Here is a 27,358-nt window from a genome sequence, read left to right as displayed (position 1 = left end):
TTTGATCATGATCACATGACATGATCTTTTTTTTTACTTATTAAAATCATCACTGTCTTAATCATCTTCCAGAACAAAAATGTCAGCTGTTTTACATACAGCAGTGAAAGCACAGCTGGAATTTGTAAGCCAAACAATTTAAAGACTTGTGGTAAAAATATTTTATTGCGGTGGTATCTTTAGAACTGTGTATTTAATAATTCTTCATTGTGTTCAATAGGCTGTTATTTCGGGCTGAGAGGAGAGGCAGGAATTTCAGATCAAATTTCTATTTTCGTGGAGAAAATTTTGAAGAAAATTTGAACGTATAGTTATTGGAAAAACATTTCAATGGGGAAGCATTTTCCAATTCCAAATTTTTACATTCGCCAATTCCAAATGTTTACGTTCATGGCTTGGAATGTGTGAAGCCAGATTTATCTCATTTGAGTTCTGCCAGGACTATGTGTGGGTTTAGAAAACATAGAAGAGATGGGGTTTTGTCCATTGAATTCAATGTTAGACAGTAATGACCATATACATATACAATTTATGGGAAGGCAGGTTTCTGTAAATGCAGATCATACCCTTTTGTAATCTTAGATTATTTTTTTTCCTAGTGAATTACAGCAAACCCAGCTTTTCTATATAATGAGTTCTAAGGAGGAAAAGGCAGAAAGGGGATCCTAGAGGCTTTAAGTACAAAAGAAGGTCAGGGCTTATAAAGAGGAAAGCAAGAGGATGGGAAGTGTTTAGTTATGAAAATTGTATACAGAACTGCTGGGAGCAGTTAATGGTTAGGTACAAAAGTATGGCCTGCAGGGCTATTGTGTGTCGTGCAATGAACCTAGGCCATGGTGAGGGAATGGCATTTTGATTGCTGCACTCATCATCAATACGTGTGCTTCTGAGATCTACTGCAGCTGAGGCACGTAAAATCTGGCAGGTTAAATAACATGAGATGATTTTCACACTGTAAAAATTTGGTGCCGCTTTGGACCCCTAAAGGGGTTTCCTGGGGTGATCATTCCACTTCCACAGCAAGAGTATCTTTAAAATGAGATACTGACCTAAGAACACAGATAAATTCAAGCTGGACAACTAGAACGGTTCCTGCCTGCAACTCATTTTCCCTTTGCTGCACGTTTTCACCTTTATAGGAGAATATTTAAATTACACATGAAAAAGATCTTGAATCACTGTGGTTTCCAGGTAGCATCTATCAATGTAAGTAAAATAAATGCTGACTACATAGATTGGGAGGGGCGCACACATAAGTTAGCACTTCTAGTCTGCTTCACACCTGTTTTAGCTGTTCCTCCTGTGGAAGTGCAATCTCTGGATGGTGCACAATGTTTGGTATGGTCGCATCACTGGTTCTCTGACTCTTAATTTGTTTTTGTTCAAGAATATCATATACTACAATGTATACAGCCTGATTTAAAATTTTGGTGAGCATTATTCCTTTAAACAGATACAGGTCTCTTTCACAACTTGATAAAACAATATTACAACCTCTTTCTAAGTAGGCTTCTTTGCCTCGTAGTCCAAGGACAGCATGAGAATATTCACTTGAATATGCCTCTAGAAGAAGAAATAAAGGTTAATTATTTCCAGCCAATGTTCTTCGTTATCACTTCTGTTATTCCTGGACACCATCCACCTTCTGTCTTACTTGGAGTCCTAATTTTGGCCTTCAGAAGGCAAGATATGCGGGGAGGTGGGGAAGTCACTTCACATGCTGCATCCATTCTCATACTCTTGTTTACCGTATATCTTTAAGGAAGAAACAGGATGTGTGAGAGTAGCCCAAAGACTGTCACCTTTAGAAGATTTTTATTTATGTAAGTTGCATGGTTGGAGTGTTCCAAGACTAAATGTGAGGAAATAATTTGTAAAATAATGCTGGTTGAAAGTGACTTTCAAAATTTGTGTTAAAAGGCTGGCATAAGCTTGACAAATAGAAATTAATGAATAAGCTCTATTCAAGACTTTCCGTGTGGGTCTGCAGAGAGACTTTATTGTCTTTTGAGTAGATTTTTATAGTGCTGAATATTATGTAGATGTTAACTAGTACTATTGCACTCACTTTCATTGTTTTTATATTGCATTAGGCCTCTAGAATTGGTAGTAAAGGAAACAATTGTCAGTGGACAATGTTCAAGGCTTCTGAACTGCCAAGCGACACTAACATAGTATTTGCCTATTATTGTAGCGCAGACAGATATACCACATCATTTATGGCTAAATACTGAAAGTTTGCCTTATTTTTTTCCTTTTCTTTCCCCCAACAGATTCAGAGCATTCCTATTACAATTTAATCCTGAAGAAAGCAGGACAATTTTTATCCAATTTGCAAATCAATCTGTTGAAGTTTGCACTTTCCATACGGGCATATTCTCCAACTGTTCAGATGTTTCAGCAGGTGACTATATTATCTGATCTATTTGGTACATGATTTTATGTGGTATTTTGGCTGCAGAGTAAAGAATGTTCATGATTACAGTTCAGTAAAATATATGTCAACATTATTTGGAGTCAAACATGACCCATTTGTAAAGGTGATGCTTTATAAGCTGGTCATATTGACAGGAGCAAATATTAATGTTTAATTGTATGGATAGCATTATTTTCAGGGTAGAATTTTTGGAATTGTTCATTTTTAAAACTCAGGTTATGGGGTTTTTTTTGCATTGCTTTCAATAATCCTATGGGAATTCAGACATTCCCAAAGTAGGAAATTGCCTGTAGCTTCAAGTCATTTATAATTGTTACTTATCTATCTTATCTCATCTCTCTCATTATTTTAGTATTGGAAAAGTTGAAAGATAGAATAGTCAAATACATGCTTTGTTAGTGAAAAAGCAGGAGGACATAAATTCACTGTGCCTTTAGCCTAAAACTGTTCCTCCTACTTTTAGCAATGCTACCTTCCACATAAAGTGAGAAATCCATGTTCCTGAAAGGTAATAATCTGTAATAAAGTTAGGGGTTTTTGCAAGTGTTCTCTGGAGGAATATCATCATCTCAGGCTCATGTCTTTTCATTTTTCTTTTTCAGCTTGTGAATCCAGAGTAATTGACATGCAGTCATATGATTCCCACTTTACATGGGGAATCATTTTAAAAGTTTTTTTTTAAAAAAAAAGGCAGGAGTGGGAAAGAGAAAGAACCAAAAATTGACGTTAATTGTTTGGGATTTATTGGTTAGCAGTCAAATCTTTGTACATTAACATGATTGCTGATAGTGACTAAAATTAAAAATATCTCAGAGTACAGGCTGTGATTTCCGCTTGTGGAGGAGATTTCTTGGCCCTGTCTTTACAGAACATAAATGGACTTTCACTTTCTGGAGTACAACTGCATTTGGTAGACTACATTTCACAAAGGTTATATGGTCTTAATCTTCTAATATTTTCTGTGACTTTTTTTCACATATACCAAATTTTGAATGGGCTTAATTAGAAACACAACTCAATGGCAGCTGTTGAGTTATTTTAATCAAGGGGATGTGAGTTTAAGTTGAAGTGCAATCAAAGCTTTCTGGTTGAGTATAATTGTTGGAATATTAGATTGCAGCTGATGAACCTCCACCAGAAGGCTGCAGTGCGTTTGTGGTTATCCATGAGAAGCACACCTGTAAGACTAATGAAATAAAAAAGCTGCTCAAGAAGGCTACTAAGAGGTAAGTGTAATGATCTGTTTTAAGAGGAAAAATAGATTACTAAGGAGGAAAATGTATTATTGCATATATACTTGTAGTATTTTGAAATTTTGTGTTCTACTTCCTTGATAATGCCAAGCCCATAAATTTTTAGTTTTAGATTATTTTTTTTTAGATATTTAAAGACCTACCCATTTAATGTATACCTTGGAATATTTTAAACACTTACTGTTAGGAGAATTCATCAATTGTGAATCCAAGTAGGGTTTTAAAGTAAAATCATAGAGCTTTGCTCCTCTAACCACATGGATAATTTTGTATTTCTTCCCTATTTTTTTGGTATGGGATAGTCAAGTTTAAGTTACAATATATTTTCTATACAAATATGCCATTTAATGCATCTGAGAGTAATTCTGCTGACAGACCTTTTTACGTGGTCAGTGCTGCTGCATTTGAGATTTTCTGGATTGTAAGGGCTTGGCACAGGCATGGAAGAGGAGTCTGCCTCCGCTGGCATAACATTTCCTCACCTTGTGCTAGACTTTGCACCTGTCAAACCTTTCTGCAGGCTTTGTCCTGTGGAAACCAGCATCAGTCCAGAATGAATTTCGGTTGTGAAGTAAAATATGTAGAACCTAGCAAATAAAAATAATGAAAGCAAAATGTTTAATCTCTATATTTAAAAAAAAAAAGAATTAATTTGTATTTTTTCGAGACTGTATGTAACATTTTTAGTGTTTGGGTTGTGTTTTTTTTCCTGCGGTGGTCAAGGTCACCATAATACACATTAGTGTCCATACCCTCAACCACTACATGGAGATATGTAGAGCTGAAAGATGATTTAGTAGGGCATATTTCTTGGATTTTGCTTTCTATCAAATATAAATTGAAAAAAAAAACCCTCTGAAAATCTATAAATTTGTCTCTTTGGGGATGGTTGCTTCTGAAAACAATTTGGTGTTCTACATGTGTGATTTATGGTATTTCATAAGTCCATTGATACAATTACAACCTACAAAATCATTGTCTTTTACTTATTCAATAACCAAGGTTTTTGCAAAAGCACTTCACTGTCTAGTTTGCAATGTCCCATTTTTAACTATTACATTCTGCCTAACAAATGTCTCTTTCTCTCTTACATAAATTATTTGTACTATATTTTGGCTTTTAAAATTATCTTGAGTTATTATGGTCGTATATGAAGGCATCATGACACCTTAACATTTTATCACAATGTCTGAATATACTCCTCTTCTTTAGAAGTTAACTAGTTTCAGCACATTCTCCTTTCTGGAGATACTATCCCCAAATTTACAAGATTCTGGAAAATCATGGTACTAAACAATAGAATCTGAAGTATTCAGAATTCAAGGAGTTAGACTTCTAGAGATCATTAACTTTAGGAACTCAAAACAAAACTGAAGTTCTTTTTATTAAATTGTTCTTGTGTTTTGTATAGTTTGTGCATCAGTCACGTTACAACCTTCAGAGCTGCAGGGACAAATTGTTGATAAATTTCCTTTCCTTCTCCCCACGCCAAAAGTAGTTGTGTCACTCAAATATTTAGTCCCTGGAGCTAGACTTTGAGAAAAACTTGTTCACCTTCAGGTAATTGTTTCCACTGTTATTCCCAGTTGTACCCTGGATAGCAGATGCTTTTCGCTTGGGCTGGAGATGTTTAGCCTAGGTGATCTAGATAGGGCTGTGTTCCTGTTCTTTCTTTTCTATATGGGAACAAATGACATATGGGACAGTGTGCCATCTCACTGTTGGTTCCTCTAAACCAGTCATTCTTTTTTTCTGTGGCTTTTATGAAAATGATTTTCTTTGGCTTATTTTTTTTTTAATTTATTTTAAACTATGTTCCTTTGTATTTAATTTTCTTTTTCTATCTTCGGTCTCTCATGACTCTTCCACTTAAGCCAAGCTAACTTAAGCTAGGCTTTCAGTTGTGTCCTAAAGTTCCCAATATTGGATGAGGATGCTAGAAAAGGATTAGTTTCAAATCTCACTGGAAGAGAAAGAAGAGGATGCAGCATTATTTTGTGCAGATCCATCAGCTCAACCTGAGATCCAGGAATTCTCAGGCACTTTGGACTCAGGAAAGCCCAAATAGTCTGCACATCAAGATCAAGGTTTTGCTTCATCCAGTCCCTTATGCAGCAGCTACTGTGATTTGGTCTGTTGCAGTTTCAGCCATATTGCAACTGACTGCATGGCTCTAATTGGAAGTATTTTGTGTGGAGGTGCAATGGGTTGCTCAAGGGCTGTGGATGTGTCCAAGGAAGATCTTCAGTGGTTAAATGGTTGGGATTACTTACCTTGCTAACTGTCCAAAACACAACACTAAGATTTCTGGGGCTGTTGCTGCCGAGAGCAGGAGCACTGATGGGAGTCACGTTTTGCTCAAAACAATCAGTGCCTTAGAAGGTTTGTCAGTATGCATGTCTGCCGTCTTCTGTCCATCACATTCCTTCTGCATCCTGGCTTGGCAACTATCTAGGCAAGCATATAGTTGCCTTTCCTACCCTAGTGACTGGTTAGAGAGTGCTGAACTCCACATCCATGTATTCTTTTTATCTCTTTTTGTCTGCCCAACTGCTGTTCCTTCCCTTTCAGGCAGACTTCTCATGAGAATCTTATGGCAGGAAATTAATTAGCTTTCAGCTCTAAGAGCAAGAGAAACAATTCCTTCTCACTACTCTTCAGTGTTGAAGAGAAATGGAGAACGAAGGTTTATCTTGGATTTACAAGGGCTGAACGCTTTAATTCTCCAATCCAGGGTCATCATGGTAGCCCGATGCAGTGTTACTTCACTGCAGCACTTAATTTTTTTAGTGAAGCGTGTTAGTTATAGTATAAAATGCTTCCTTTGAGACTGTCAGTGTTCAAGAAAGTCATGGCAGCCCTTGGTACCCACCTTTTGAGAACAGGAGTCATTCTTTTGCTAACCTAGGTGACTAGTTAAGAAAAGAGAAGCTTTCTTGATTTAGGTTTTCAGCTCTCTCTAAATGATTGTGGTAGTTCTTGTTTCTCTGGTATGAGAAGGAAGTTGCACAAGTCACTTCCCATATGTATGCTTTCACTGGGACAAGCCTGGATCTGTTCTTCAACAGTGCTTACTCATTCAAGAGTTGTTTCAGACTCCCTGATGACACCTACTTCGTCTGCCTTGTCCTGTGATGATAGCGGGAAAGCTTGCCTGATGTTTCTCTGACACGTGGCTGCGTGCACCCAAGTTAATTCTTAAACCAGGCCCCTCCTTTTGTCTCTGCTTTACAAACGTGGTCTTTGATTGCCTACCTACCAAGCTTGCATAGGATGTTGATGCTGAGGCCCCGAGTAACCTGATACAAATTGGCCCTGCTTTGAGTGAGGTTTTGAAGCAGATGACCTCCAAATGTCCTTTGCAGTGTTAATTATTCTGTGATTTTATGTTGAAGGTATTCCTAAGCTTTACATCACAGAAACTGTGGCATGTGGAGTTCTGCTAACACCTTTCCTGTATGACTTTTCAATGACCATCTACTACACACATTTCTGTAGTGTGTGTTGGAGTTTCTGAAGTTGTCTTGGAGAGGTTTGGAGGGAGTTTACTGGTCTTTCAAGTGTGACTGTGCAAAGGCAACTTTGAAAAAGAGTGTACTCGCCAATAATTAGCACCTTGAGTATATTACTCAATCATATCCTCTGTTACTTTTCCATCTTTCCCAGGTTTTATTCCAAAGATCTTTGCAGTCATCTAAGAAATCATTGCAGATATAGAAAGTGTAACTTTTCTAGACATGGTTTTCAATGGGGAGGGTAGGTAGGCAGTCAAAAATTGCAAAGATAGCTGATTTAACAGCTTGATGGTGTTAAAGAAGTATAACCCCAGTTAGTTTCCATGTATGTTGGGAGCTTTCTCAAACTTCACTGAATTAGCCCTCTGCTACTCTCTTACTCACTGATTGCTCTGTACATCTCTAATAGATATAATGCATCATTTAAATTAAAAGCTTCAAGCTGTAACTGATTGTTGCACAAAATCTCAAAATGCTATGCTTTTCATTTGCTCTTTGTGTTGTGTTTTCATAAAATATATTAAAATTATTTATAGTTGATGCTGATTTTTCCATTTCTTAGACTAATTTGCAAATTTGGTGTTCTAAGTTCGATTGTGAGCAATCATTATTATTTTGTGATGTTTTTAACACGACTCATATACTTTTAGCATATAAACCCTTACTATTTTTTTCAATTATAAAGTAGAAAAACTGCCGCTGTTTCAATTTCTTTTCTGAATATGTAATATCACAATTACTTGTTTTTATAACCAGACCGAGGCCGTATCTTTTTAAGGGAGATCACAAATTCCCAACTCTGAAAGAGGATGGCCCAGTGGTTGTTCTTTATGCAGAAATGGGTACGAAAGACTTTGTCAAATTCCACAAGATTTTATCTGAGAAGGCGCAAAAAGAGGAAATTGTTTATGTTCTCCGGCATTATGTTCAGGTATGCAATTTAAATTAACATTGATTCAGTAAACTGTTAGGATTCTGTCTTTATTTTGCTTGCTTTTTGACAAAACACACTTTCTACATTTATTTTTGCATTTGCCTAAATCGTGTGCAATATATCTTCTAATTTAAAAACTTCCTAGTTGAAATGATTCACCTAAAACAAACTTTGAAGCTGGGAAAGCATGGTAGTATTATATAATCCTGTATGCAAGCACTGCATCACTGATTGATCTTGAAAAATCTCTTTTTGGGTTATGTGTCTTGTTTTTTTACATTGTTGGATGAATCTTGGTGCAGCAGACTGAACATATTAGTAACAAGAATTAGAAAAATGGGAAGTAGAATAGAAAACCAAGTTGAAAAATGATTAACTATACTCATAATTTTATATATTCTCAGTATAATCTCTGAGGTTCATTGTAGTACAGTAGCATGGGCTATTACAGTCAACATCATTGACCAGTTTTTCGATGCTTGTATTCCACAGTGTCAGTATTTTAAACATAATGTTTCTGAATGCTTTTCTAAACTTACTCTTCTTTCTGAAACGAAACAAGACAAATACTAGTACATGGAACTATATTGTCCCCAGTTTTGGTTATTGGAAGGTTTTTGTAATTTGTATTCAAAGTACAGCTCTTAAATAGTGTGGGTAATAGAAGAATAATCTGATGGAGTGAGAGGTTGCTGTGATTTATGTAGACCAGGCATTTCAGGGAGGTGAGATCCATAGTTTGCGGATGACTTTTTGATTTGTTTGCTCACAGTAATGAAACAGAGAATTTGAGGAAACCAGTCTTAAATTCTAAGTTGTGTGGGATATAGTTTTTACTGAACTTTATGTTCTTTTATGCACTTCTATTTCAATTAAATACCTACAGTCTCCTTGCTCTGACGGGTTTATGCACCATACCCCACCCAAATGCGTGTTGTCTTCCTTCCTGAACTTTTCTCTCTTCAGATTCCTCTTCCTTTTTTCTCCTTCCTCACAACCTCCATTTTTTATTCTTTGGTTCCCGCTGAGAGTCTCCCTCCTTGTTTTACATTAAATACCAGAAGAGGGAGCATTGAGAGCAGAAGACATACAGTCTTTCTGCTGTCATTTTTTCCAGTATCACTGAGACTGCTTAGAGAGCGCAGTGCTCTCTCTGCGTTGAGATTTGCTGAAAGGACCAACAGAGAAAAACGCCAGCCCTGTTGGGTTTTCAGTTGTGGGCTGGAGGATTCCAAATACAGAATGATTCTTAGAAATTGCAAGCTAATGCTGAAAAGTTTTCAAGAACTTGCAGTGGAGTGGGTGCAAATTGCATTTTGGAAAGGCGATTTTCATGTCTTTTGGGCAATTAGGTCACAGTTTCAGAAATAAGTATGCTCTGAGTAATTACACTATCGAATGGCAAACTTCCACTCCAAAGTTAGACATTATTGTTGTTTGCTTTTAGTAAGTGGCAACCTGTTTTTAGCAGTGATACTTTAAAACATTTCCTTAATCCTCCTTGCAGAAAGTGATAAAACTCTTTCGTCAAAAAATTTTTAAAGAACCAGCCTGATGCAGAAATAGAGAATTTCCTCCTAACATGCTGAAAGTTTGGCAGAATTACAAAGGAATTAATAATTTAAAATGTCAGTTGTAAGGCATCAATAATTGTATAGGGTGCTACCAGCTCTACCTGTTCTAGTCCTTCTAATATTATGTGAAGGGATGACAATTTTAAGACAGCCTTTCTGTGGTCTGCAGGAGATAAGGGAAGTCCTTGCTTTCTGTTACACAGCTTCTCAATGGACAGCCAGTATGCCTTACGTGACTCTTGTAATTCGTTTGGTGTTACATTTTGTACTTTGAATCATAAATTGAAAGCTAAATTTGTTATGACTGTCATAACATTTTGAAGTTACAGTATTAGATATTGTCAATCTCCTATAAATACAGTTTTTTAAGGGGTTTGTTTTTTTTTTTTCTGTTAAAATTATGTCATCAAACAGAAACCAAGTTCCAGAAAAATGTATTTATCTGGATATGGTGTAGAACTTGCAATAAAGAGCACAGAATATAAAGCAGTAGATGACACACAGGTTAAAGGTATGTGGGCTTTTAATTTATTTATGATATCTTATTTGAGATACTATTGAAGTGTGTTATAATCTTCAGTTATAAAGTCAATAATGTTTTGAAGGTTATACTTAATTTCTTTTTACAGAAGGAAGTCTTAGGCATTAAGAATTAAGACATCAAAATATATGCGAACATTTGTAAACAGCTGTGCTTAGGACATAGTTCATTACCTAACCTCTAATTGTTATTTTCTCTGTCTCTTGGAAACATAACCCATTCTTCTTCCTTTCAATAAATAGAAGGTTGTTTAACCTTTGTTCTTCAATTACTTTATGGTTTTTGGCATCTCTAATATGCTAATTACTACAGGATCTAATTGTTACTGTCTCAGGGGTGAGGGGTTTTTTTCTATATTTATGTGGAAATACTTTCACAATCTTCTGTAAGAAAGATGTGCTGTGTCGTAGAATTTAGTACCAGTGTATGTTACTACATGTTGAAATGAGACATTTACCACAGAAGGCGGTAGATATAGCATTCTGACATGGGGAAATTACTGCGTGGACATTTACAAGGTATAAAGAAAGTTAGTTAACTCTCTTTGGTAAGACCAAGGTTTAATAGTCTTTGAGTCACATCAAAAATAGTTTAATTTTTTTAAGATAAGAAACTGATCTCTGACTTATATCAAATGGTAGCTGGAGATTCAAGAGCTTTAAAGTCATCATGCTTTTCAAGCATAAATTTGGCTGTAGTTAGCTGATTAGACTTATACCTTACCATGTAATCAAACTGAGAAATGGCTATTTTGGGAAGTGAACTATTTAACCACATCAATTTCATTTATATAAAAAAATGTAACCGTTGGATGAATTAATATTTGAAAATTAATTTGAATATTGCTAAATTCTGCGAAGTGATTGATTCTGATGCCAGAACATGAATCCATAAGTATAAATCTAATTGTAATTACATCTGGGAATGACAACTTTCTGATTGTATGTTTCTGTTAACCGCTTTATAATTAATAAGAACATAATACATCAGTAGCTTTCTTGGTTTATATTGTCTACATGTGCTATGTATTCAGGAGCAAATGAGACAAAAGATGAGGAAGATGATGAGGAGGAAAGTGATGTCCAAGGATTTCTCTTTGGCAAATTAAAGTGAGTTGATTTAACATAGAATTAAACTTCTGAACCAAAAAAAAAAAGTTGTAGAAGTGAGATTTATGTTGGAAATTACTTCGTTTGCCACTGGTGAAAATTCTGATTAATTTTTTGGGGTATGTCTTGTGAATGTAAAGATACAATATTTGTTTATTCTATTAATTTCAAATTATTGCTTTTAGTTTTCTAAATCTCTTAGAATGTAGACAGTAAACTGTTTTTAAGGTAGAAAAAACTCCCTCTGGGCAACAGTCACAAAAACTTAGTAGACCATGTTTTCATGTTTGTATCTACAGTAAATTGTTGCTGCTACTTCTCTTTTCAGATAATTGATCAAAATGTTCGTTTTCAAAATTCAAGTACTAGCACAACAAATCCAAACCCATGTGTTGTAATTACATAAGGTGTTTTTAAGACAGATAGTCATTAATTTCTTAGAGTTAAGGAGTGGTATTTTGTGGGAGATATGCTTATTATAGATGTCTTCTTATTTTGGAGTTTGTGAATTTTTGTTCTGTTCTAGCAGGAACTCTTTTATCTCCAAGTCACAATCTGTTAGATGAAAATGGATGCTACCATATTGAGGGCTCCTTTCAGTCCTCCATGGATGGATTCATTTCGTGCTTCCCTTTTCCTGTAACAGATCCATGCAGTGAATCATAAATCCTGATTTTTTTCTTCAACAAGAAACTCAAGTGTGGGTCTTCTGTAGTGGTATTCTCTCTCTTATTATTTAAAGCAAAAAATAAACTTGTTTGTAGATATTCCCACAAAGCTACCAGTCTTCTCAGAGTTCAGAGCTGCTAATGCTGAGACCACATCCCCTTTCTGCCTTCTTTAAAAGTAAACACATTGAGATAGAAGTGCACCCAGGTCTGCAGGCTTCCTTGGTGTTTCACCTATGTATTAGAGACCCACTGCAGGTTATATCAAATGCTTATGCCATACCTTTATCTGAGGTTTTTTTTCTTCTTGGGTTGTGCTAGGTTTAGCTCTACTCAGGTTCTTGATGGTGCACTGTGACTAGTTTGTGAAGCTGTCTGATAATTGTTCAGACTTTTTGACATTGTTTCTAGACCCATATTTTTTTCTTCTCCTTTTCATACTGGAGATGAAAGAAATGTTTCAGTAATCTGTAAATTGTCCCTCAGTTATAGCCATATCAAGGGTTATACTTTTCTCAGCTATGAAATGGTTGTGAATGTAAGCAGAAGACATAAAATCTTAGAAATATAACTAGCTGATTATGCAAATTAAGATAATTCAATCCCACATCATGATACATATCCAGAGAAGGGTAAGTTTTTTTCAGTTGGCTGTGTGTGTTTTGATTTTGTGCCTACGTTGTGAGTAAGTGAACAAGAGAAATAAGGGACCAAGTATCAATACTAGATCTTGGTTGTGGCTTGTGGCTAGATCTTATTTGTCAGTTGGCTCTCATGCACAGAAGACTTGAAGGTCTGAACAGAAAAAAAAATATCATCAAGGTAAATTTGCAAAGAAGGCAGTAAAAACTAATTAGAGAGCTCAAAGCTAGGTAAGAATTTTCTACTTCATAGAGAGCTTTCTAAGGGTACAAACTATATTTGTCATTTCTAGGTCTATGTTACAAGTAAGAAAAAAGGAATTTTCTGTCTTTGCTTCCTTTTTCAGCTGAGTGTGCTTTCTTTGAGGAACCCAGACTATATTTTAGTTCCAGAACAACGGTCTTCATCAGTGATATTTTTCTTTTTCTATAAAGAACAACAGTTAATATCATCCAACAGCTAAAAAATGAGGGGGGAGGGATTCCTTGTGAAACTTTTTAGTATCTAAAATAAAATGTGCAATATTACGGAACTTGAAGTCTTAATGCTTTAGGTGTCTGGTTTTTAGCTACCTTTCACTGCTTGTTCAATACTCCTGGTAGAAGAATCTTTAGAAATCTAATGGACATTGTTTGATGTTCAAGGATGTCTTGTAGCAGGCTGAAGTCTTTGGCCTCAAAACTTCTTTGCCCAATTATGTTTCAAAAAAATAATAGCCAAGCTTTTGAGCACCATGCTTTTCTTCAGGGCTGACTAGTGATTTGTGTGCTCAGTAGCTTGATTTTGTCAATGATGTTAATTTGTAAAAGATGTTCTCAACATTGTCTTGCCTGAATCTTTTGTAGGTAATGCAACAAACTCTGTGTACGGTTACAGTTCATCTATAGTACAGTTAGTATACAGTTAGCAATATATTATGCTATAGTAAACTAACTGTACAGTTATCTGTATTTTATGTTAATACTATTTAATCTTTGAGTTCATTTATTCCATCAAAATTTATGGTTTTGGTTTTGAGATGGATCACTACAGAACAATTGAACTCCTTCTTGTAATTAACTGGTTTTTAGTCCTCAGAAATCACCTCTTCTCACCCCAAATCCCTATTTTTGTTTTAAGAATGAATTAGAATTGTCATTTTTCCTTGTTACCTAAAGATACAGTATTAGCTGTGAGCATTATTGTGGATGAAAGCATGATGGATGTTATTGATTTTGCCTTCTTACAAAAAAAAAATGTTTGGTTGTAGACAGATGCATCCTGATCTGAAAAATAATCTAAAAGAGTTTAAAAAACATCTAATTGAAACTGCTAACAACATGGAACCACTGAAGGTTTGGGAGCTACAAGGTATGTATGGCATTTTTCTGAATTAACACAGTACTTTGTTCAATTTTCCTTTGTTATGTTGATGTATCAACATTATGATAAAAACTTCTTTTAAAAAGAGACGTATGGTTTTATAAAAAGTCAGTATTATATCAAGTATTTAAAAATAATATGTTGGTATCTTGTCCTAGCATTATATACTAGAAATTAAAGGAGCATTTAAGTCATTTTGTAAGATGGAGAATCATAACCAGCTTTACTGATTTTAAAGACAGAAGTCATATTGCCCTGTTTTCTGCCTGATATGTTATTTTGGATGTTAAATTTAGTTTCAGATGTGTTTTTTGAGAGATGAGGCAAAAGATACCATTTTGACATGACTATTGAGTCGGGACGAGATACAGGTTAAGACAGTTTGTTCTCTTTAATTTATAAATTCTAACTTTCATCAGTGTACTGGAGTTCACAATGATAATTTTTTTTAATATAGTGTCAAATGGAAGAACATGCTTGTAAAAGCTTTCCTGTGGAAAAGGAGAGCAAATACATTGAAGCTGATTTCTAAACAGCTTCTGTGCTGATGACCTGCAGGACATTCTGTAGCTTGAATGGAGTTATAAATCGCTCTAAAATAGGTCCGTAAAATGTCATGACACATCGGTTTGGGGAGATAAATTTTGCCTGTTACATTCTTCAGTTTTAGAGGACAACCTGATCAAAACTGATTTGCCATTGTGCTAGTGCAGGAGACTGAACAGTCATCTAAACTTCAGTTCCTTTTGGGGACCCTGACTGTTACGGAGCTTGCTAGCAGTATCCAGTCTGAAACTAGCTATTTAGGATAATTGTAGTTCACTTGCAGTGTTTTATCAATGAACTCCCCTTGAGCTGCAGGATTTCTCTCCAAAATTTAAAAAAAAAAAATATTGAAAAATACTGCATTTCAGTTTTGCTGAGAAATCTGCTGTGCAAATAGAAAGAAAATTCTCTTTCTGTCTATTTAATTATTTTTTTTTACATGTTTGAATACCAGTCTGTTGATGTTCAAGCAGAAGCAGCTGTGAAACTTTGATTCCTTTAGTGTCTACCTTCAAAAGCCAGTCCAAGGTCTCTATTTAGTGATCTTTTCTGTAGTGTCATGGCCACATAAATAAAAAATGAAATTGGTGTCGCTCCGCGAGCAACCAGTTCACACAGTGTTGAAAGTAGTTTAGTGTTGGGATGCTGTTTGTTCAGTGCTGGGAAGACTGGTACTGGCTTGTGGTAAATACATTCAGGGCCTTTTCAGACAGGGGGTTTTCAGTCCCCCCTGCATGGTGCAGTTGTTTTGATACTCCTGACATGACTGGGTGCTTTCTGTAGTTCATTCTTAATGACTAGTTATAGTGGCTGAGTTAATGACTCAGCTGCTCTCTGATTTCCTTTAATTAGCTTCCAAGTAAAAATTTAACTAAATTTAACCAAAACTCCTTCAGCTATAGGGCATACTTCTATTTATAAATGACCCTAAACACCATTCAGGGGTTGTCTTTCAAGAGCCTTCATGTTTTAGGTAAGTAATTAGGTTTACTATTTATAGTGAAAAATGATGCAGAGAGTACCAATGTGGTATTCCCTTAAATAACTTATTCTTTTATCTCTGTGAACAGCCTCTCGATCTCTAGTGCTTCATTAGCTTTCAAGGCATACTTTGAGATCTGCTTTAAACTCAGGATCATCTTTTCCCCAAGGTGTGCCCTACACTGCTCTCTCAGCTGTGTTAGTGTACCATACAGGGAGGCCTGTAAGTGACAGTCCCTGGCCAGAGGGAACCAAGAAGGTAGAAAGACATGTAATTTTTGCCTCTTTGGAATTTGAATATTCGTACTCTAGCTGTTCAGCACAAAATGGAAATGATTAACAATTCATGAAGGATTTTAAGTGTACGTCCTAAGTGCACAGCAGGTCAGGCATCCCTGTCTCTAGTAACGGCAGCGGTTGGCTATTACTTCACCTGATCACAGCTTATGTCGCTGTTAAAAGGGATCTGAAATGTTCTTTTTGAAAACGGTGATCTCTCTATACCTTTTGTTACAAGTATTAGGAAATACTAAGTTATCATTCCACCTTTCAGACTCACCTGTTTTTCCAGCCAAGGTGTACCTTATCAGGCTAAACTAGGAATGTGTGCTATTCAGTTTTCTTCAGGCTTTTTTTTTTTTTTTTAAATTCCTAATTGCTTCAAAAGGATGGTACAAAGTTCTACTAGGCAGCATCCTCTATGACCTTCTGCCCAGCATTTTCTACTATGTGGGGCATCAGCCTTCCTCAAACTGAATAACATGAGGCCTTCAGTTTCTGCTCAGATGTCTTAACTAGCAGATTATAAGGAAAAAGCATCATTGCCCTGAGGTAGTTAGGCAGACTGTATCCAAAGTACATGGAAGCACCTAGTATATTATTGCCTTATCCTATTGGTACCAAAATTGGATTTTTCCCAGTCTCATGTAGCAAGATTTGTCACACCCAAGTTAGGCACCAGAGATGGCTAATTGAATTCCATCATTGTTTTTCCAATGGATGGGCAAATTAATTATAAATTGTCCTGATATATGAAAATTTACTTCATTCCGAGAAAAAGCATAGATAGAAAAATGAAATCCCTTTAAAAATTGTGCTAGATGCTTAGGAGGACTAAAATTTGACAGTAGCTTGATCTTTCTTTCATGAGTCTCCATTTTATCTTCCTGTGAAATTGCTGCTGCTCCTCAAAATTGTACACTTCATGTGCTCGATACAGCCTTCTACATTTAATATATCTGTTCTCTGAAAATCTTGTGAAGTCCTGGAGCTGGAAAGAACTTATTCTTTACAGCAGTTACGGGTGTCTGCAGGTTGGTATGTGTCTAGGTTTAAGTGTGATACCCTTGTGATACTGGCATTATGCCACGTGATGAATTGTCTGGTTTTTTCAGTGTCTTTTTGTGAACTTAGAAATTACACGGACAATGTATATGCTTAAGACGGACGAGCAGAATTATGTAGGAAAGCCTGAATTTAGTAGTTCTATGACCTTAATAATGCTACTTCACAGTCTTTTACAACGTATAATTGAAACATAAAAAATGTTAATAGTGGGAGTGTGTATATGGAACAGTTTTCTGATTGTAGGCAGTATTGATTGAGAGTGATATTTCCAGGTTGTTTTTTTTTCCCCTCAGATCTTAGCTTTCAAGCAGCTGCTCGAGTTATGTCTACCCCTGTTTATGATGCCTTAAAGGTAATGAAAGACATAGCTCAGAACTTCCCAATAAGAGCCAGGTATGATGCTTAAGCTTGTTTTTCAAATACTGTTTTTATGTTTGCATTTGAATATAATGACAGTAATACAGATTTATATCCAAATCCTGCAGTCAGGTGTTCATGTTTTACAGCTTGCTAGATGGATTCCAGGCGATTTCATTGAGTAGAAAATAACTCCTGGGCGAGCTCATGATCCGTCTCTTAAATGTTTCCTGTCTGATGCAGGAGATGCCATGAAGGCATCCTAATCCTTCAGGCACTTATGGTGAATGCCAAGTCCTCCCAGCTTTTACTGGAATGATGTTTTTGCAGATCTGCTCCCAGTAGGAAGAGGCAAAAGTCTATTAATAAATTCTGTAGGGGATCCACCCACATTAGTTCTAAGCACAACATTGCTGACAAGATTGGGCCCCGGCTACTGTGTTTTAGTGTTACTGCTGGGGAAGATCTGTCTCCCATAATGGATTACTTAATAAAAGATCAAGATAAATAAGTGAATAACCGCTGTACTAATATTAAAAAGTGCTCTTCCTGTGAGCCAATTGTCTTGTAATTGAGAAATGCTTTTCTTTATATTTAATAAGTTCTTCATGTAATCCTATCAGCAATATTTGCTTGAATTACTGAATTAAATATGATGCTAAATAGGATTCTTAACTCAGTGTGCTTTCAAATTTTACAACTCTTGTTTAATTATCACAGTGTTTCCTTGTCATCTGTGATTTTCTGTTAGAGAAAATCCACACCGTACTGGAAAAAACTACCTTTGTAACATCTTGTTTCAAGGAAGAAAAAATCAACTTTTAAAATGCCTGAAACATAATTATTATGAAATAGTAAGATAAGAGTTTACACTTAGATTAGCAACTGGGAAATGCAGCTTTCCATTAGAAGATAGTGGAAACATACATAATGTTGAATTGTAAGGCCAGTTCTGTTCTTTAAAGGACAGGACAAAGTCGGTTTGAAGCATGCTGGGTGACATTTAAATTACTGATTGTAAAAGTCATTAAATTATTACATCCCACTCCATGTCCCACTGTGTATTTGTGGCATTAGAACACAATTCACCTGCTGTTCAAACATTTTATTTTTATGGGTAAAAGTATAAGAAGACTTTAGAATTATTAAAAAGGGAATTGCCGTTCCTGTCTTATATGATTTACACTAATATGCTAATCTAGCATGTTATTTTTAACATGAGAGATTACTAATATTTAAATAATTTAAACTTAATACGTCTACACTGACAACAAACTTAAATCAAAGGGGCATTGAGTGAAAACAGTGCAAAAAATATATTTCCTTAATAATCTAATCATGTTTAACTTGCTGAGTCAAAAATAGTAGTTTGGAAAAAATATGAACAGGAAATGAAAAGATATTGCTTAATCACTTTAGATAAATAACTGATCATTATAATAGTAGTATTTTAAATTTTTTTGAATTTCACACAGTTTAGATATGAAAACAACCATTTTTTAATTATGCAAACCTTAGTTCGAAAAGGCTGTGTAAAATTTTTTAACTATAGTTATGAAAATAAAAATTACATATTATATGTTCCTTAAAAGGAGAGGTTCCTTAAACCATAAAAAATGAAAATAACAGTCCTCTGGAAGTTTCTTTCACTTTCTAGTTTATAACATGCATTTTTTTGTGTCTCAGTTGTTTCCAGTTGAAAAGGTTAGTCTGAGGTAGATTTTACAAAATGTCATCAGATGTAGACAGTGTAACAACTGATATATGTTACGGTGACATTTTGAGAATTCATTTTATAGGGTATTTTTCATCTTTGTTTTGTTGTACATGTCATAATTATCTGTTATTTAAGAGTGCAGTAATAAGAATTATAATACTCTGTTTCTTGCTATTCATTTATCATTCATGAATGTTAACATTATGAATATATGAAGTTTCCTCCCCCCCCCCAATATGCAGTACTACATAGCTACATGCTCTTCCAGGTAAGAAGAAAGATGCATAAAATTATATGACGGAAAATATTACAACCTTGAGGTCGTGCAAGAACATTCCTACATCATGTAGAATGATAAATAGTATCCATTTACTTTCAGACAGTAAAGTGTTTCTGTTTAATGAGTCCTTAGCACTTAATATTTAGAAAAAAATGCATAAAACTCTGTGAAGCTCTGAACAAATTGAACAAATGACTGAACTCAAAATGAACAGATGTCTTTTACAGGTACTTTTACACTAGTCATCTTAAATCCCTAGTGTCCTTCTCAAGGATTGACCATCACACTTTCTCCTTAAAATCTTGCTGTAGCTTAGTGACAGGACAAGGACCAACGGGCACAAACTGGAGCACAGGAAGTTCCATGAGGAAAAACTTCTCTACTCTGAGAGTGACAAAGCATTGGAACAGGCTGCCCAGGGAAATTGTGGAGTCTCCTTCTCTGGAGATATTCAAAACCCGCCTGGACACGGTCCTGTGCAACCTGCTCTGGGTGAACCTGCTTTGGCAGGGGGGGTTGGACTAGATGATCTCCAGAGGTCCCTTCCAGCCCCTACCGTTCTGTGATTCTGTGAATCCTGCATTGTCAACCGCTGTGCATAGGCAAGGAGCTAGTTAACAATTCTGTAACGTATTGTTTTCTTACTACCAAAAAAGCTATCAGTAAAGCTTACCTTTTGCTGATAAGTATTTTATTTCCTTTCTAATATTTGGCCAGCCTTGTCTTCTCTTTTACGACTTTTTATTATTTTCATATTAATTTTTTATGTTTCTACCTTACTACTCCAAGCTATCTGGAAAGATTTAGGTTGTTCTTTTTATCTGTGCAATTTTTATCACCTGTGTATGCAGAATGTAGCATTGATTCTGAGAGTTACAGGCCCTACTATTTCTGTTGAGTTTAGCAAGATAAAAATCTGAGCTTTTTTTTTTTCCCTAAACTATTTTTTGCTTCAGAATTCACTAAAACTATTGCTATGAAGTCAGAATAATAGTTGTGGTAATATTGCTGCACATCAAATTTCTACCTAACTATGGAGTCCTTCTTTTAAGTAGCTGTTTTGCTCATTGGCAAAGTAAATTCTCAGTAATAATTCCCATCAATTACAGATGTTCTTTTTAATGAGAAGAGTTCTGTAGTGTTCCTGAATTATGTCTGTTGCTGGTAGAAGGTCCCTTAAAGCAGTGTCCTGCATAGTCAGTTTTCTAGACTTCTGACTTAGTAGTGTGTTTTCCTAATCCTTCTCCATTTTTCTGAATTTAAATTTAGCTTCAGATATTATTTTCTTTGTACTTAGAGTTTCTTTTAATTTTCTTTTACATGGTAATCAGCAATGTTTCTTTTTCAACAGAAATATTTGTAGTTTCTTGCTTTCTGTTGTACAATTTTCATTTCAAAACTAGTGAACACAAAAAGTAGTACAGTATAAGATATATTTACTCAGTATTGAATACACTTAATATATTCTTTATGTGCATAGGGAGTACCTAGCAGTATGATTATGAAAGCTCCTCCTCCAGTCACTACTGATAGTATAGTAGACTCACAGAATGGTTTGGGCTGGAAGGGACCTTAAAGACCATCTAGTTCCAACCCCCCTGCCACGGGCAGGGACACCTTCCACTAGACCAGGTTGCTCAAAGTCCCATCCAGCCTGGCCTTGAACACTTCCAGGGAGGGGGCAGCCACAGCTTATCTGGGCAATCTCTCGTCTTTCAGTTTGAAACCATTATCCCTCGTCCTATCACTACATTCCCTGATAAAGAGTCCCTCCCCATCTTTCCGTAGGTCCCCTTTAAATACTATATATTTGAACTGTGTTGATCATTTTTTAGTGCTGTCTTTGACATCACAGTTTGAGTTACACCTTTCTCATTTTGAGCCAGGGAAAGTCCACCAAGTATGAGTTGGTGTAAATACAGCCCCTTCTTGATCCTCTATTGCCCTTTCATCATGTGGTCCAGAAGGGATTCACAAAAATAATCTGCCAGAATATTTAGAGGGGGCTAATGGAAAAAGGGTATTTAACTGTGATGAATCGTGTAGTATAAACAAAACTTGGAAATCATATTGTTTGCACTTAACAAGTAGTCTCTTTGATCACCTGGAAAGCTCGAGTATTTGGTTAAAGTAAACTGATTTTATGTCTTATTTCTGACATACTGTGAAAAATGTGCAGTTTACTAGCAAGATCTATTCTAAATCAGTTTCTTTTGGGGGGAAGGTGAGGATTCATATTATTTAATAACTGCTTTATTATCCATAAGTATTGGAGTTGGCTTAGTAGAATCATTCTCAGTTTGTTTGGTTAACTTTCAGGTTTAAGATGATTCCAGTTTTTCTTAAAGCCCCATACAGATTTGCTGAAAGATGTAAAATCATGTTTTGCAAAAAAAATATTGATCTAGGCAACTAGACTATTTATTTTGGCATTTATTGGGAGAATCAGATTTAGGCTAATGTGGGTTAGGGTTTATTAAAACACAGATTAATTTGCCTCTGGAGTATTTTATGATAGCCTAGTAATTATAAACCTCACATACAATACATTTTGGCAGAGGAAGTTAAAATAGCCTCCCACCATGTTCTTGAAAGGTAAAAAAGACAAATCAACGGATTATGGTCTAAAGGTAGAATGACAAAGGAAACTAAAATTTTGACTGTCTGTGAATACTTAACATTTTCGAGGATCTCAATCTCTTCTAATCTCAGCTAATTTTAAAGTGGTCGTTCTTTGCGTATTTTCTTTGCCTTTGGCCAAAACATCAAGTTGTATCCTTGGCTGCCTGTGCTGTAATGTTGAGTAGCATGGAGTTAGTAACATTAACTTAAGATATATAAATATGCATTTATTTATTGAGATTATCAAGCAACTTTTTATAATATACATGCTATTTTCCAGAAGAAAGCAAGAGGAAAGATTGAGAGTGGTAAAAAATATGCTGATAATATTACTTCCACAAAACCTAACATAAATTTGAAACCTGGGTTTACTAGAGTAACACAGAACAAAAGATTTGTTTTGAAAATAAAATGTTTATGACACTGCATTACTCTTCTTTTTAAGTCTCAGTTATAGCTTTCTTCCATTACAGTGCATTGGATATGGTGTTAAAATACATATTTCACATGTATTTTTTGTGCCTTGATTAATTTATGCCTAATAAAATGCCTAATTAAATAAATACGTATTTAAAAGCACAGTGGTTGACTGATACCAATATTTTATTTTTATAGATCACTGACCAGAGTGCCTGTAGACAAGAAAATGCGAAATGAAATAGAAGAAAATCAAAAGGTTTGTTTTAATTTCTTCAAGTGGACATTTGAATTACTGTCATATTATTGCTTTGGGAGATTTTTATTAGTGTAGCAACTTTCACATGGTTTCTGTCAAAGAACCAGTTGTTCTAAACATGTTTTACTAAATAAGTAACATTTGAATACTCAATTCAAATTTCTCACTTTCTGCTGTTCTTGGTACTTTTTCCCTTCCCTCTCTTGATTTTTACAGAATTAGGCAAGGACAAACAATTTTTAGAGAGTGCTGTTCGGTCATAAATGGTGCGCTGTGAAAGCAAAATATGTATCAGCTAATTTTTCTAGAGCTTTGGTGTTGAATCTAGGCCTGCTGCTTGTATTGTGGTCAGCACATGCAGCTTTGAGCTTTCCACACTGAGTCACGCGTGCAACTGTTCTGCGAGGTATTTTGAACATCATCTATGACAGGTGGTGGTTTTATTTTTGTCCTTGATACACTGCATCTTTTGTGCCTTGTATCATGTGAGGACTCGTGGTTCTTATGATTTTTGACTGATCTGAGATGCATCCTGAGATGCCACTTGGCATTTGTCAAGGTTGTGACATTGGTTGTATTGTCTGTTTCAGTTCAGAGTTTGGATTTTTTCTTTCAAATAGAGTGTTAAAATTAAATGTTAGTCACCATGATTTTGGGACTGGTCATATGAAATGACATCTATGGCACTGTCCTTAATCTTGATCTTCAGAACATATATTTTCATACGGTGCTAAGACTGACCAGCCACCATAGTGGAAGGGATTTGTTTCTTACTTATGGCACTCCTGTACATTTCTATGTATCACTTTGATTTGTATCCATTCAGGCCTTTGCCAAGACTAGTATCTCCAGGGGAATGCCTTTCCAGTTTCTTCCACCTTCCAAAACAGCGTAAGCGAACGATGTCCTTGTTGTGCTGATGCAGCCTTCTCGTAAAGAGCTTGCCATCTCCATTGTAGCAAAAATTTCACGTAAATGTGTTAAAGCTCTCCACTATGCAAAACTAATGTACGGCTTTCCAGTCTTGAGTATTTCTTGCCCAGATAGTGACAGGCTGAAGTGTTATGTCCTCGTAAATGGTTACGCAAGCAATTGTATAGGGCTTTTTTTGTCCATGGGTGATTGCACGAGGGACTGGCGTATTGAGAATACAATTCACATATCCCAGGGGTTCACCTTCCTGAGCCCTTCAGCTTTCTTGTGGGCAGGGTGCATGTTTGATTCTTGAGTTTTCACAGAGATCTTACAGTGGGCTTAACATTATGCAGACCTCTTGTTTCTTGCACTAGTGAGAAGTGCCATAGTTTTTGCTCAAGGGAGCAAATCAGTGTCTGCACCCAGCCTCGTTGTTTTCTGTATACAGCTGAGAGACGCGTTTTCCTGTATCTCTTTGTTGTTAGGGTTATAGTCAGGATAAAGCAAAACAAAGCCCTGATGATCATAGTTTCTCCAGAGGATGAGTGTTGGTAGCGGGACTTTCCTTGTTTCTTGATGAGGTCTTTACAATGTCTTTGTTTGCAGCTCTGTTAACATAAAAAGAAAAAAACAACTGCATAATCAAAAACTACTCCTCTACCCCAAAATGCAAAAAAAAAAAAAAAAATTATGTTGGGAATTAAAATTATTATTTTTACTAAATATAAAGATTAGGAAAATTAGTATTTGGGCTGAAATGAAGATACCTGCATTTAGTTATGTCTATATGGATATGTAGACTCCTGTTATAAATGTACAGATGTAGTCGATGGACATGGAAAACAATTTAGCTCACTCAATGGTTGTTCTGTGGGGCATGACTGAGTTGCCTGAACCTGGATTTCTGATGTCATTTGAGATGCCATGGACTATCCAAAATAGTCATACAGGTCTGGTGGATGTGGCCATTGGGACATCCATTCCCTTCCGATCGACCTGTATTTTCCAGGCCAAGAAGCCTTATCCTGAGACCTTGCAATGTCTCAAATGAGACTGGGTATCAGCTGGATCACTCCTATGAGTCCATAGACTATATTAAATATTTAACTGTAGGAGGATCTTAGGCAGCTGTCAGACTAAGTTTAGATTTCTTACTACATCCTACTTAAGGCTACAGGCCTTTAGACAGCTAAAAGCTAAAATCTGTTGGATGAAAGTAGGGAAACTTCCTGAATACTGCTGCTAGAGCACAATAAATTGGCATGTGCATTCTTGAACTGCAGTACATCCATCTAGCAGCAGGAGAGATATGATCTCATGCTGTGTGTAACTGGATGATTCCCTCTCAAGATAATGAAAGTTGAATAGGAAATGCAATGGGAGGAAATAAAGGTATTAAAAGTTGAAAGGCATGCGATGATTTAGGTGTCATGAATTGATACCTAACTGCTAAATTGTCGTGGTTTTGGCTGGGATAGAGTTAATTTTCTCCCCAGTTGCTGGTACAGTGCTGTGTTTTGGATTTAGTAGGAGAATAATGTTGATAATATACTGATGTTTTAGTTGTTGCTGACTTTTTTTTTTCCGATTCTCCTCCCCATCCCACTGTGGAGGGGGAGGAGTGAGCGAGCAAGCAGCCACTTGCTGCTTAGTTGCTGGCTGGGGTTAAACCATGACAGGACAAAGAACTGCTATGGATAAAAGGAAAAATAAAATTTCATTAAACACAACTTCCAGTGCAACAATTTGCTGACAGATAGCAAGAAAATACTATATGAGTATTATTGGCGTTAAATTCTAGTCCTGGATGCCTAAATATTCCTTTCATCGTAGTTGTTGCAGCAAATGGATGCTTGTCTGAACAATCAAATGCCTAGCATCAATATTGTATAACAAGTCTCAGCTCTTGGCCCAGTTCTTTTTTTACTGTAGTACTGAAGGATTTGAAAAACTTTGTCTCCCATTTCAATACCCAGTGGCTGAGAATTTTTTCATTCTTGGATTCATTTTAGTTAGCATTAGGATTTTTATGACCTACATCAGCCAGTTGCAGTCTTTCTCAGTATCTGTGTTTACATGACTACCTGGGCTTATAGGAATGACCAGTAAGCTTTCAGTAATAGTAAGAGATCTCTTACCCTAATTGCTGATTTCAGTGCTTCAGAGAGGGGGCCTGTTCTAGCTGATCTCACAAGATCTGTGCAAGAGCCCCAAAGGATGCTGGTAAGATTTCTTGAGCCTGTAATCCTCTTTATATTTGTTCGCTCCTTGAGTCCAGTGGCATTAAGGGTGATTTTTCTGCGGTCGCAGTACTTTGTGGCACAACGCTGGTATTAAAACTGTAGTCCAGATTGGATTTGCTAACTACAGAAAAATGTCAGGTTCACTTAGATCTTTGGGAGCTTTTCTGCCTTGTGTAGCGGAGTCTCACCACTGTTTGCCTGGCTGTTTTCTTTTGTCCCTTCTGCCCATTTTCTTGTGTCTCAGGATCAAACTCCGTATAGGTAAAATGATCAGAAATTTCACCTGCTGCAAGGGCACTTGGCATTGTCGGGCATCTATGAATTTTGGCTGCGTAGAAGGGATGTATAGAGTGATACATTGGGAGGGTGTGTAATTCTGTGTGAATCTGTGGGCGAAAAATTTAGATGTCAGACACCAGCTGCTACTTCTAGTTTTTGTTTTAATGGCTGCATGAGGTTTAACAAAGATAAATACGAAGTCCTGCACTCGGGCCAGAGTAATCCAAAGCAGCAGTTAGTTATAAAGAAGATAGAAGTCCTTCCTTTTCTGTACCAAGTTTGAGACATCGCAAAAAACGATTTCTGTAATTTAGATGAGTATGAGATTGAGAATTAAGTGAGTTTTCTAAATTAGAAAAGTAATTATATTATCTCTTTCTTTTTTTCCTTATCCGACCATAGGAAGCTTACTGCCATGTCTTTATGCTTCTCATTTTGAAAGGCGCATTGACATCCATTTTTGGGGTCCCTAATTTTCATGAAAGATAATTACTAACGATTTTTTAAAAAAAAGGCTTTCTGTTTATTTCTTAGCATTAGTGGAATGCAGTTCCCCCCACATCCACCACATTCTTCACATTATATCTGAGTTTGGATATATGTATTTAGATACTTCATAACAAACATAAGTAATTATTTTTTTTTGGTAAATCTACATACAGAAAAGCAATGAAAGCACTATAAAGTTCAGGTTAAACCATTAGAATAAATTAAATTTACCAATTTCAAAATCTGCTCTTCAAGGTCAAGGACAGGACTTTTATAAAAATTGTGTCTGTTAGGCTCAGGCTTGTCACAGCTGCATTTTTCCTTCATGGAGAGCCCTGCTTTTCATATGTTGGTATTAGGTGCCATTACATATTTCCGTCCTGCTTTGAGTTGTGAAATGTTTACATATACTGAGGAAGGTCATACCTTTTCAATGAATGATGAGTGATATGCAGATCTGTTGGATCACAAGGAGTGTCAAATGCACTGTTGTCTCATTTATGTGGAGCTGCACTTATAATGCCACAAACCAGTTAGCTTTGCGTTTACTTACATTTAACTGAGTGAAAGTAGCCACACTACTTCAAAGGAATAATACCTCTTTCAATGTTGCCCCATTTTTTCTCTCATTTGTTAGTGACAGGTTCATAAGTGGAGTAATATACGCAGCCTGAGTTGCTTGTTTTAAGTGTGCTGTTGTTCAAAGTGCGGTTTTTGTTCACACTTACTTTGGCAAATGGGAGCTAAATGGGGAAAAAACCACCTTTCTCAGCTTGCTTTTTTTCTGCATATTTTTCGTGCTTTCCGTTCCTCTGTTGGGAATTAAGACAGATCTGGAAATCTGACTGCTCCTTACGGGGTGAGTTGTAAT

The 27,358-nt window shown here is 36.1% G+C and overlaps 1 protein-coding gene across 1 annotated transcript in view; it reads left to right on the top strand.

Annotated features, from left to right (window-relative positions):
* UGGT2 (UDP-glucose glycoprotein glucosyltransferase 2) overlaps positions 1-27,358 on the top strand; it is a 103,191-nt gene that overhangs the window by 7,647 nt on the left and 68,186 nt on the right. The window contains exons 3-10 of the mRNA XM_086482031.1: positions 2,274-2,404; positions 3,551-3,663; positions 7,962-8,136; positions 10,128-10,224; positions 11,288-11,363; positions 13,923-14,023; positions 17,203-17,302; positions 22,501-22,561. Of these exons, the coding sequence (XP_086338157.1) occupies positions 2,274-2,404; positions 3,551-3,663; positions 7,962-8,136; positions 10,128-10,224; positions 11,288-11,363; positions 13,923-14,023; positions 17,203-17,302; positions 22,501-22,561 (854 nt within the window). The remainder of the gene's footprint in view (positions 1-2,273; positions 2,405-3,550; positions 3,664-7,961; positions 8,137-10,127; positions 10,225-11,287; positions 11,364-13,922; positions 14,024-17,202; positions 17,303-22,500; positions 22,562-27,358) is intronic.

The sequence above is a fragment of the Leptosomus discolor genome, chromosome 1 (assembly GCF_034619465.1).
Source record: "Leptosomus discolor isolate bLepDis1 chromosome 1, bLepDis1.hap2, whole genome shotgun sequence".
Classification (NCBI taxonomy): Eukaryota; Metazoa; Chordata; class Aves; order Leptosomiformes; family Leptosomidae; genus Leptosomus; species Leptosomus discolor.
Note: the sequence above shows the minus strand (reverse complement) of the source record. Positions and strands in the feature narration are given on the sequence as shown.